Genomic DNA, 14,294 nt, shown 5'->3' with positions numbered 1-14,294 from the left:
TTTTTTTATACAGCTTACAATTTGGCCACGGTATTTGATTACACATAAATATTTTTTTTAAATATGGCGGTATTAATCCAGGCAGGAATTTAACTCCCCACCCAAGTATCCACCCTTCTTTCTGAACCTAATTCTAGAATCGCGGTATTATTCTAAAAAATGATAAAGCTAAACGCATTTAAAATATGAAGATTTAATTTATTTTTTATTATTCTGGTTATAAATAAAAATAAGAATTAATACTAATGGAGAAACATTCTCTCACTGGGTGACTGCAAAATAAATTTAAAAAATAAAATTGGCGGTAATGGGTCCTATTACCGACTCCGTAGTTAGCACTAGCGAGGGATAAATATATCTAATACAGATACTCCGCTACTCCTGCTCGGTGCGCGGGCACATTGACGCCTTGTTAGATGTTAGAAGCGAGAGGAAATGTGCATATCAATTTTCAACATCCAGACAGCAGCTTTGGTAATAATGTTTTCTTATATTCAACCCTAGGCTATGCGGTAAATATATTATCTATATCAGTTGTTCTCAAAGCGTGCTCCGCGGAGCCCTGAGGCACCTTAACGAATTTGGGAGGGCACCGCCGCGCTAAGCAGCAAAATAAAAAATCAACTTAAAAAAAAAGCGTTTTTCTTCTTTAAATTTGATGGCTGTTCACATTTCAAAAGTGTTCTTTCTAAGATATGTATCTTGAAATGTTTGAATACGAAAAAATTATAATGAAATTATTGTAAAACCGATGTGGAATATGAATTTGATCATAAACCTAGCATAATCAGACGAACTTATACATACAAAGACAACATATTTCATTAGCCTAGAATGTAGGCTCTTGATCTTGAACCTGACATGCATCTTCAACTCTTTTCCATTAATTCTTAAAAATGAAAAAAAAACAAAACAATTGCATACCCCCTTAAAACGGGAACAATTTTCATTGAAATCAATATAATGTTATTTAGTGTATCGAATTATAATGTACAGTTTTATATACGTATACTGATTTAGAAAATGGCGTTTAACGTACCTATATGCATAATGGTATAACTTTAATTAAATCATGAACATAAAACCAAGTTAAGTTTATTTTAAGGCTTCGAAAAATATTTAAGGCTTCAAAAAGGTTCCGTCGTCAAAAAAGTTCGAGAATCGCTGATCGTGCATATTTGAACTATCAAGGAGAAATTCATAACTTAATATATACAACTACAAGAAAAATAATCACAACATTTTTAGGAGTCCAAATACCTGGTAGAATGGTAAATGTTACACGTGTGTAAAGTGATAATTTAACCAGCCTGTGATAGATCGTAAGCTCTGTAAATACCCAGACTTCGATATTCTTCATTTATGTTGAGACTTCAAAATTTTAATTTCTTAATGTTCAAAAATATTAAATAAATTATTGATTATTCCTAAATATATATATATATATATATATATATATATATATATATATATATATATATATATATATATATATATATATATATATATACATTTTCACGTATAAAATAAATCTGTTTTCTTTTTGTTTTTCTAGTACATATTTATATTTTCTGGAGTAAATTTATTAACTGGAGGAGATTACGACGAGATGTATGGATGAGAAGGAAGCTAGTTGGACGAATGTGGCGTTCCATCTTCTCTGCCTTCCCCTGCAGGGAAAAGGCGTGACATTTCTGTAACGTTGACAATTATTCCAAACGTCAAAGCGTAGTGTCGTGAGTGTGCTCCTTTAGGCCGGGTCCTCTGCCTACCCTTACGGGAGCAATGCGTGACGTGGTGTATTCAGATATCCATCGGTAGCAGAAGCTGTAGTAAGAAGTGGGTAGGTAGGTACTCCGAAACGCGGGAATTATCATAATAATGTGGTCGTGCGCGATGCGTTTATCTGAACGGAAAACGTGCTGTTACCATCTAAAGCAAACGTTTCTAATGTGGAGGACCCTTAACCCTCAGGAAGCATGAATGTTTATCATCTGAATATTATTTATATTTATAATCTAAGAAAATAACAGTTATATCCTGCACGTTCACCTGCTAAGAACCTACGTACAAGTTATAAAATATAAAACAAAAACACTTGTATAAGACCCCTTTTTGAGCTAATTAATGTAAACATGACAAAAATTATGAAACAAAACACTTGTTTTTTTACCACTTGAGTTTATTTATGACTACTAGTAGTCGGAAGCTAAGCTTCCAACTTCAGGTAAAAATATACAACGAATCACAATACACAAAATATACAAAAACATAATTAATAATAAACTGTTATATAAATAAGGAGAGGGGTAAGTTAAGGGGAGGGGGTTAGTCAAGGGGGTGGAGTCAGAAAATAATAAAAAAATTGAAAGCAAAGATGAAGAATTTTGAAACAATATATTGTTAATTAAATTATTCTCAGAATTTGGGCTTTTTGGGATTTCTGAATTTTCTGAATAATTCATAATTTGGCCTTTGCGCGGTACAAGTTGTAATAATTTTAGTTTAGAGAGTGGAAATAGTGAAACTAGTCTTTTTTATTTTATAAATAAAATAAACATGACTAGTTTCAGAACTACACATTTTACAACATTTTGAATGTGTCCAAATACTTTTTCACAAATCTGGTTTATATATGTGTCTGTATATAACTCCTGTATATGATAAGGAGTTATTTTTTACATTATTGACATCTCAACAAAAAAAGAGTCTTATTAACAAAACCTTTCCTCAAACATAGTTGGCTGTTGTGAACTTACACGTACTGAGTCATGAGATTGATCAATATTTCTAGGAGTTCCAAAAATTTTATGTGGTTGTCAATCATGGGTAGAGTTTGTGAATGTTACTCGTTTTGTAAAGTGATCACTTAGCCCGTAAGCCCTGTAATGCCCAGACGTCTATATTCTTCTTCATCTACGTTGAGATATAAAAAAAATATCTACGCATTTTTTTGTCTGTATCAGGTAAAAACAAGTTTTTTAAACGATTTATTGTCTCAGTGGGAACTTTATCTGTTGAACAGAACAGCAACACACATTAATATTAATTATTTTTCTTGGCTGACAATATGATTACGAAATAGGTGCTTTGTATTTTATTTCTTTTTCATTTAACCATACTGAGCCACAGCAATGCGTGGCCGGGAAAAAAATCATTGGGTTGGCACTTGTAGCGTAAGTCAAATCACTTTACCTGCATGAATCTATAATCGTCCAAATAAAGTTACAGTATCTGATGCAATTCTGTGTTTAAAAATAAAAATAAACTTTATTTTGTCAGAAATGATTTGATACATAATGATATCTTTAAATATAAAAATAAAATACTCGTATAACAATATTCAAATAGTTTGTATATTGTTATAAGCTGATGAAAACATCTACACTATAGTTCTCGAAACTAGTCGTGTTTGCATTAATAAACTAAAAAAAGTGGTCTTACAAGAGTGTTTTATTTTTTAGATTTTAATCATCGTGTAATTCCATAAAGTTAATGCCAAGTCAATAAATAATATAACGATAGGTTTTTTTAAATTGTAAGATTTAATATTGTGCGAAAAAGCAGCCTGAAAAAAAATGTGCAAAAACCACATAATTCTATTTCGTTTTATGTATAATATAAATGAGAAAGTAAAATAAATCAGCGTCCATTAATATCTGCAGTGGTTCATTTTGTTTAATTTATTCACGACTGAGATAATTAAACATGACAAACGTTTACTTTAGGATCTGATATACAGCTTCTTATATCCATAATATTGTATTCATAGTCACATAAATATATATTATGGAAACTAAACGGCGTTTTACTTTTTTGGTTTTGTTGGATTTGATTATGGTTTTGATTTTTAAAATCAAAACGCAATTTCATTAAATCAGGTTGCATATAAGGAAATCTACATACGTTTTAAAACAGACATAGCTTCATCCCTTTGTTTTTTTTAAGGAATTGCAAATATATTAAATTAAAATCACAGTAAACAAACAAGTTCCACTTTTGTATTTTTAAAAACTACTTATCACAAAGTTTAATTTTCTCAAAATACAATACAACGTCTAACGTCAAACAACCACATAGCTGTATTACTCTTAGGGGTGAAAAATCGTACTAAATATTTGAAAATTTAATATGTAACTAACAAAATAGATTTGTTATATAATCAATATATATCATATTATAACTTAATTAAGATGTCGTCCTGTTATCTAAACAATGATTTCTTATTAAAATTCATAATTATAATTGAGTTGCTATAATAATTTTAAAAAATATTTTATGGGGAGGCTCAGCGCTAGTAAAATTATAAGATAGTATTGAGTAGAAAAATTAACTGCGTATACTTTTTTTTTTTTAAATAAAAAGTTTAGTTCGGCTTGACTAAACGGTGGATGCAGTTTGCATTAAGCAATAGTTTATTAACAAAATCATATTCTTATAAGAAGGTATTATAATTCAATAAAACATATATGTAGGAAAAAAAAGTGAGGAAAATAAATATTAAATTTAATCTGTCAGGAAACAAACACATCGAATATAAAATAGGTTATTTTACAACTTTTAAAACGTAAAAAAAGAAGTTGGTAACCTTAAATATTTTTTATAGTTCATATACATATTATATTTCGTTGTTAATGAAACTATCGTATTAGGTGGTGGATAGTCCATCGTCCAGCACTTTGAATACAGTTTTGTTCCTCCTTTCTTCTCTTACAGTTTTATCTCCTGATAATTTCACATGAAAGTCCAAGCTAAGCACCGTTTAATAATCAAGATTCAAATATTGTAACTGATTCGTTTGTAGCCTAGAGATATGAATTACTATTAGCAAGGAAGAAAGGCGTGTTTTTAATACTTTCGTTTCGTTGTTTGCTCCTAATCTCAAATCGTATCAACAAAAAAATCCAAAAACGAAAGGCATCCCACGTCTTCGAGCATTTTGTTTATGGAGATTTCGCTTGATACGCGGTGTGGAGACGTTGCCTAAATGAAGCAGACATATATTTTTTTAGCTGTAATTTATGATCAAATCGTAAATTAATTATCTAGAAACCTTATAACGTACAATACGAATGGGTTTCAAACAGTTCGTAGAGACAAGTATACGCCATCAATATTTAAAAAAATGATTTTATTTTTCCTAAGAATATGCATTTTTCATCAGTATTTATTAAATATTTTATTATCAAATAATTCATGGCCAAATTAGGACATGTAGAATAAAATATGATGTTATTTTTTAAATGAACAAATCGGTTTAAAAACTTTTAATTTACATTCGTTTGTTGATAGATGCATTATTTTATACAAAAGTTTAAAAAAGCGCACTGTTGTACAACTACCCTCCAGTTATCTAAACCACAATATACACATATTAAAAAAAAAGAGATGTTTATGTTACAAAGAAATAAAACAGGGTTAAAGATATTTATCATCTTCAAAGATTAAAAAAAAAAACGCTAGTAACGAAATACACTTATATTTGTTCTTCTATGAAAATTAAACTACGTTTATGACGATTTGTTTTTGTATTTGTAAAAATAAAGAAGAAATGAAAATCAGAACAATTAAATGATTTCAACACCAATTAAATAAATTATTGAATATTTAATTACAAATACAAGTTTAATAAAATAACAATAATGATATTCCAGCTTGATTAATCTGCAAATGCAATTCTGAGTCAAATTTTGTGTTACTACATTGTAGTATTTTATAAAAAAATCAAACAAAACAAGCAAGAGTAGAAATACAGCAAAAAAAATATAAAAATTTAAAACATCTTAGTTTTCATGTTTGCTTTTCAATAAACAAATTATGTCAATTAAATAGCCTTGATTATCAGAATTCTTCATGCTGGATAATTGCAATAATTGACGGAGAAAGTGGTAATGCAGCTATTAGAGGAATATTTCTAAGACAGGTGACTTCTTCAGATTCTAACTGGACACATAATTAAAATAATATGAAGTGCAAGACATTGAATGACGCAGTAGAATGAGAAACCTCTCTTGATCTCCTGGGATCTGGTAAAATAAAAATAAGCCTTCTATAAGATCTATTCTACTAGAGATAAAGATAAAAATATATATATGTAAAAAGATATAAACATCCATTTTTAACATAACGGAAAAAGACAAATGACGTATCCCTGTAATGTCATTAGTTTTTGATCTGTTATTTTGCCTTTTTTTCATTTTTTAGCGTAGGTATCTCGCTTATTCGTCACTATCAAATGGTTAAAAAAAATTGATAATAAGAATTTTTAGCAATTTTTAGCCAATGTACATATGTATTTCTTTTCTGTACATGAAGTTTAAATCAATAAAACGGTATTATTTTATATTGGTCGAGAAAAGTAAAATGAATTGCAATTATTTGCACATATAATATAATAAAAACCAATCGTTAAAGTGATATTTTTTAAAAATGAAAGCATGGTAAACGTACAGACATTATGGATTTTTTTCCATAACTTTTACTTCAACTTATTTTTACTGGAAATTTCCGTTAAACACAATGAAACGGGTTGAAAAGAATATAATTTTTAGTGTATGGGGTTAAATTTAGAAGAAGCTTATTTTTTATTGACTTTTCTTGCAAAGTCAAACCGTTGATGAAAAAAAACTATTTTTGCCTTAAACCTACAAAACTGAAATTTCGTGTTAATTGCAAATTGTTTAATGCGAAATTTATGATATTGGAGGCAAATAATGTATTTAATTTTTCTTTACGTATTCCAGGTCATGATTTGCGAATTGCATTCGTAAGCATGTATTACATTGAAACATTGATAGAATATAGCACATAAATAAACAAGTCCACATTTCAAATACTAAAGTGCTCTACACTTGTCCCGTCGTGTTAGATCTCGTAACTACACAACTAGTTCGCTATCTATAAATAAATTAAACGATTGATATACCTCTTCCCGACGGACATCTTCCGTGATAAATGCCAACTCCGCAAATAGCATCATGTCTGTGTACCTTCAGTTATATCAGATTTGAATTATTTATGTAAAATGCAATATTTATTAGTACAGTTAAACCTCGATATGATGGACTAATTCTGGGGAGGGGGTGTCTGTTAAAGCCGAAAGTCCGTTATACAAAAATATTATAATCAATCAAAATATGAACGTCTCAAAACATGAAATCTTTTGTTTTTAATATGAACACTATTTAAATAGAAATAAACAATACAAAACATCAGGGTTTTTTTCATGTAACGTGGTGGAACGGCGTTTCGGCACCTTTTGTCTTTTTTTTTTTTAAATTCAAAATTCACCTTTTTTTTTTAAAAATTATAATCAAATTAAAAGAAACAATTTTTGTGCTTACGTACCTAATTACAATCTTTATTTATATGATTCGTCAAAATGATCAAATATGGTATTATAATGAACTATTTTTTTAGTAAAAAGCTTGATATGAAGTAAGTTCTGGGCCTTTTCGTTTAAAAAAAAGTCCTGAAAAATATAAACAAAATTCTACTAACTTTCTTCGGACACTCGACAAACCTAAGGATGAGAATTATTGAAAGGTAATTGAAAGATTTAAAAAACTAAATATGTAATCTAAAAATAATCTAATTATTTGAAAAAAAAATGTGTGCAGAGGCACATCCGGCTTCTCGCGCAGCCGGTCGCATTATGAATATGTGAGCTTGAGATCTCACCCTTAAGTTGTGGTTGAACGGAATCGAACCTATAAACTCTGACGTAGAGTCGGATTGGTGTGAAATGTGTTATAATCTTATCTGTATTACTACTTACTATTGACATATGACCAGTATGTTCATAGTTTGTCGTACCTACGCTCCACGCATCCTCGTATGGGGTGCATGTCGTGCGTCGTGCATAGCATTCCTTCACGTCTGGTAAAGATCTCTCGACTTCCATACCTTCAGCGTGACTGTATCACACACTGGGAGATTTATAACACTTATTAAATAATGTGGAAGATAGTGTAACATACACGTACCGAATGATTTAGTGCGTAGAAAGCGTCGTGGATATTTAAATTACACGAAAATTTGTCGGTGTCATTTTATGGTAACTAGATGCTGTACCCAAAGACGTGATGTAAAATTTCTATATTTTATTTTGGTATATATATTTTCCTGTTGATGAAAATGTCTGTAGTTTTCGAAACTAGTTGTGTGTAATGAAATAAAACTCTTTTCTCATTAATTGACTCGGCAGTCACTTTGTGGTAAAATCTATCCATTTTTAATAATTGTTTTACTTAGCAAATAACACTATTTCTTAAAATATACTGTGACACGTGTTTCGATGCATTTCGCATCATTTGGATCATTCCGCAGCATTCAAATACAGTGTTTGAAAATGATGCGGAATTCATCGAAACACGTGTCACAGTAGATTTTAAGAAATAGTGGTATTTGCTACGTAAAACATTAATTAAAAATGAAATAAAACTCGTATATATATATATATATATATATATATATATATATATATATATATATATATATATATATATATATATATATATATATATATTATATTTATAAATATACATTTATATATATATATATATATATATATATATATATATATATATATATGTATATATATATATATATATACATATATATATATATATATATATATATATATATATATATATATATATATATATATATATATATATATATATATAAATATATATATATATAATAAAAAAATACTGTTTATCCTTAATTGAAACATTTGAGTGTGAGTCTCACGAAACGAAACCACCGCATGCTTAAAATTATTCGCAGGCATCAAGGATATTTTTAAAGTTGAGTATACATCTGCTCTGTGTCCAATACCCTTATAACAATAGTATGTTTACTCATTTTATTTATTTATTAATATAAACAGCCCGATTCATCAATCTTCTTCACCCATGCAAATTGCTGTCACAAGCTGTAATTATAAGTTATGTCTTTATTTAATAATTAACGACAACTTGAACATCATCAGCGATGATGCTGTCCACCGTTTTTCATATTAATTCATGTAATTAATCAGTCTGAAAGTAATTATTATTAATCTTCTCGCTGAATCAGTTCTCGGGCGGACGAAGAAGGACCACCTAACCTCACTTTAGCGCTGGCCATAAATTGCGTCTACTCAATAAGCCATTATTCTCCCGGTTATAATTGCAGAATTGTGCCTCATTAATAGATGGTTTGTTTTCTCTTTCAGCCGTGACGGTCCGCTACCTCACCAAGAGATATATAGGAGAGTACTGCTCGACTGGCGGTAAGTCGTAATATTTTAAATAATATATTTTTCGTTTTGAATATTGGAAGCATTAACTTTGTGGATCATATTCATATATTATTTCGAGAAACAAAAATACTTTGTGTTTTGATCCACTCACATTTTTACTAACCAACTAGTTTCGGCAACAACCTGTTGCCCTCTTCAGGGTTTACTTTATGACTAAACCGTTTAGTAATAAATTAAACCCTGAAGAGGGCAACAGGTTGTTGCCGAAACTAGTTGGTAAATAAAAATGTGAGTGGATCAAAATACAAAGTATTTTTATTTTTCAGTATTGTTAACCTTTACCTCATGTCCCAAAATGTATGATGGAAATAACTTATCTAGAATATTATATACCATATGATTTATGTATGTTACATGTTTAAATAAATAATTAATTAATTGTATCGAATACAGTGGGGTTAATTAATTAGTAAATGAAATATCTCAAATCTGACGTCTCACGAGATTACGTAATAGATCATTGAATGTAACGAGAGCTTAACGTATTACGTATTATCGTTATAAATGCTACTCATTTATTAATGAGTCACGAATTATCCGGGGCTTACCCAACTTGTAACGTGAACAAATACACATCGTATTTACTTTTTAAGAATATTGAATTTTTAATCCATATTTCTTTCAACATATTCAATATTACCGCTTAACAAAACCTGACGATGAATTAGATTTTACTCCGCCTCCGTAGTGTAATGGTCAGCACGCTCGGCTACCGTTCTGGAGGTCCCGGGTTCGATTCTCAGGGTGGGTCAAATAAATATAAGTGATTTTTTTCACTGAAATATTAATTCAATATTACCCTGGACTGGTACCTAATGCGAAGGGCTGATTACCTTTCCTTCATGTGTAAAAACGATCAAGATAACACAGCGATTATAAGATGCAGTGCCCTATGCACCATTGGGGTGTGGATAAGGATTTTATTATTATATTATTCATGGAAATTAATACTTTTTTTAAAAATAAAATTAAAAATGTATTTCAAACACCATACCTTAATTTTGTATCCAACCCATAAAATGGAATAATATTTACAACATATTTAGAGTGTCTAAATACTTGTTCACAAATCTGGATTACATTTTTTTCTGACTTTCTCTGGGGAGTGTGTTCTTTAAAAAAAATCTTGCAATGAATGTATTATGAAGATAAAAAATATGTTAAAATAATTTAATAAAAAAAACACCGATTCGAAATATTTTTCAATTATGACAAAATTACACACAAATATCCACATATGTCATTGCTATACAAATTACATCATACTAACTGACAGACGGACTTCGACGTTCATTAACGTCGATACTCCTTTAAGGAAAATTCGCACTGACGTCCATTTACGTCCATACTCCCGGACAGGTTAAAATAAAAATAAAAGGTGATTTTTGGTGTATTTTTTAAATGAAAGTGCATTTTTTACATGAAGAGGTAATTCATTCCAGAGCCTAGCAATTTGGATAGAAGAGGAATAAATTAAGAATTATGTTATTTCTAAGTATGGAAAGAAAATATCAATAACATAATTAAATCGTTCGCTTGTTATGTTAGTTAATTATTATCATAACTGTGTATCAAACATCAGCTTAATGTTGTGAAATTTCTCATTTAATTTCCAATTTGACCCCTACTTACAAGTCGCTTGTAGCGCAAGTTACGTAAATCATAGATTAGTAATCTTTCTGTATTGTTACTGTTCACAATTAGCGGCGCAAGTCTTTCCTGGGCGTTTGCATTTTCCACTCATTTCTCACTGACCTTATTATAAAAATCATCTTTATTGCTGCTGCGAATATTATAGGAAATTTCTCCATTCTCCGTGTGCTGGACCGCGGGCGCTGGTTTAACAACGCTGATAATAAAGCGCCATTATCTCACTAACTGCCATTGTTATGCGCGTATTCACAATTGCCTTTAAAAGCAAATATTAATTTTGTTTTGGGTTAATATGGGTTGTCCTCACCCCTATATCCGAAATTTGTCAAATTTAAATCTAACACATACCTCTTTGGGTCAAAACTATGATTATTATGCCATAAAGTTGTACAACCTGCTTCCGTTATCTATAAAGTTATTTGAAAAGGAAACTTTAGTGAAGTGGGCATATCACTCACTCCTTTCAAGAACGTCATAAATCAAAAAACTTGATTTTACGGGAGAACGTTTTTAGAGTTTAAAAATATAATACAATGTATTAAAAATAAATATCAAGCCACTTATTGAACTTTTTACTGTGCAACAGATCTTTTTTGGTAAAACCTGAAGGTTTTTTCTCCATTTGAAAAATATTTAAACAGTACCTTTACTTCAAAATGCAAAAACAACACTTTCTGCCCTGAAGCGGGTAAATATTAAGTTAAAAATATGATACTTTTGCTGGGATATAGTACATTTTCTGGGCATTACGAAAACATGCACAGCTAAAAATTGACGATTTTTGATTTATGACGTTCTTGAAAGGAGTGAGCGATATCTGAAATAGATTTCACCATTCAGCTATGTCGTATTTGATTGTATAAATAATTTTCTCATATTATAATTTTATAAATGAATTTTGTAAAAGTGCCCTTGGTACAAGAAAACTAAGATAAGGTACATTTTTGTTATTTGCAGTTATGTTTTTCATCAATGAAATAAATAAATAAAATAAAAATAAAAAATTATGAAAACCTCAAAACTATTGATTTGAAAACCCAAATCAAACCTTATTATGACGAGACTTCCAATTATAATATAACATATATCTCTACCTATCTGTACAATAGTTTATGGATTATGTGTTTCATTTTTCTACGTATGGAGAGAACTCTTTCATTCATATTGATGCTTGATTATATTGATGTTATTTTTGTGATTATAGTGTGATAATTAATATCCTTTTCTTTACCAACCCTTTGTTTATTCTTGACTTATGTATATTCCATTAAAATATATATTCACTTTATTTATTTCGTTAAAAAATATTAAAAACATTTCAAAATACATAAATAATCATAGCTGTTGTCATCAGCTAATTATAGACTGATAACGTAGATGAATTTGAAAGAAATTTGTTATGTTACATCTGAAACATCATTTAAATAAGAGTAAAATCATTTTATAATAAACAAATAGTTAAACGCGATTTAAATAAAACGTAACAGTGAGTTAAAAGTGATTTAAGCACGAAAAATAAAATAGATTAAAAAAAGTGATTTTAAAATGTGTAAAATAGTAAAAAATAAATAATGGATAGTAAAAAGTATTTTAGTACAAAAATGAAACAGACAGTAAAATTTGAATTAATTAATAACGACACAATAATTAAAATATAATTTAATTTAATCTAGCGACGATAATTTTTATATAATTTATGGTAACTATAAAGTGGCTAAATTGACAGGAATTTAACCAATTAAAAACTTAAAAAAAACGTCATCAAACAAATTACTCCGATATAAAACAGCCGTTTTTTATTTAAAACTTGGTATGCTGGAAACGAAGTAAAATTATAAGCCGTTAGACGAGTCGATTGAGTTAATTTGCCGCTGGGGATAAGTAGAGGCACATATAATATTTATTTACGTACTTTGTGAATACTTTCTTCACTCCTGACAGTCGGATGACGGCTTTTACCGTTTCGTGCGTGAAGGGGTTAAGGTCTAGGGTTAACCGGAAGACCTCAAACGTTATGAGTTGTCGAAACATATTCAAATATGAGTACGTAAATAATTCTACCATCGTTAATCCGCCTGCGTAGTGTAGTGGTCGGCACGTTCTACCGCACTGGGTTCGATTCCCAAGAGGGTCGAAATAAATATAACTGATTTTTTAGACTAATATTTATTTAATATTACCTTACTGGTATCTGAAGCGCGGGATGATCACCTTTCCTTCATTTATTTAACGATCATGATAGAACTATTTCTATGCGATGCAGTTCCCTATGCGCCATTGGGTGCGAATATGGGTTGACGAAGTTACATGACATACTACATGCATATGTAAAATTAAAAATGATCTTAAATTTATTTGAACTCATACATATGTACATATATACAATATATGTATCATATAATTTACACGTCGCTTCATGTGTGAGTTTGTGGCATTATCTATGCTTGATTTGAGTAAGCTTTTTATTTAGCAGAGGCTCTTGTACTTTTTAAATGTATGCAAGACCCTTCCCGAATTGTTTTACATACTGGAAGACGCCTGAATACGTATATTATTTTAGTCAGACCTTGAAAAATGTCATTTTTGTACTCCTTTTTGGCGTATTTTAAGCTAAAAGTAGGCTCGACATTTAGTGCCTTTATTTGTTTTACAAGTAGAATTCGCTCATATACTTTATTTTTATATTTCAGCCATTGAATATAAAAGCATTCACCAATTGTCTCGTAGTTAGTGTCGTGGACTCAGAGTTTCTCGGTTCAAACCCCTCTACCGCAATTTTATACCTATTTCTATTAATGAGTTGCTTAGGCTCACAGAAATAGTATGAAATTGAAATATTTGTGTAAATAATTAAATCACAAATATTTCTCTTTTTTTTAATAACAAAATAATATTGTGTTGGGATCTTCCATCTTCTTTCATAAAAAAAAGGAGAAATGAAACATGTTTCATCTCAAGTTGAGGCACCTGAATTTATTTGTTATGCAATTAATATAAATGATAAAAATAGCAATAACGATGCGCTAATCTTTAATAACATGTAATATAATAGAACTGGAAGAAATGGTTGGTTTTATTATTTCCAAATAACATAACAAAAGCATTTGTGCCTGAAGCACAAGTCCGAACTGTTCGACCAACACAATAAACAAATGAATAATGCCTCGCTTGCATTTCACAGCAATAATAAGTATAATAACAATAATAATACGCGAATTCATAATTCCAATCTGAATTGAATTATGGGCTGGCTAACAATAGGAAATTAACGAACGAGATGTATTTTCATACTTAAGATAACACTGATTTCTTCAGGATTTCTGAGATGAAGCTA

The 14,294-nt window shown here is 29.7% G+C and overlaps 1 protein-coding gene across 1 annotated transcript in view; it reads left to right on the top strand.

The window, feature by feature from the left end:
* LOC148306619 (ras-related and estrogen-regulated growth inhibitor-like protein A) overlaps positions 1-14,294 on the top strand; it is a 227,980-nt gene that overhangs the window by 159,910 nt on the left and 53,776 nt on the right. The window contains exon 3 of the mRNA XM_088264680.1: positions 9,221-9,277. Within this exon, the coding sequence (XP_088120806.1) occupies positions 9,221-9,277 (57 nt within the window). The remainder of the gene's footprint in view (positions 1-9,220; positions 9,278-14,294) is intronic.

Source organism: Brachycentrus maculatus, unplaced genomic scaffold, assembly GCF_059751285.1.
Source record: "Brachycentrus maculatus isolate JH-2025_06_01 unplaced genomic scaffold, ASM5975128v1 h1tg000235l, whole genome shotgun sequence".
Classification (NCBI taxonomy): domain Eukaryota; kingdom Metazoa; phylum Arthropoda; class Insecta; order Trichoptera; family Brachycentridae; genus Brachycentrus; species Brachycentrus maculatus.
Note: the sequence above shows the minus strand (reverse complement) of the source record. Positions and strands in the feature narration are given on the sequence as shown.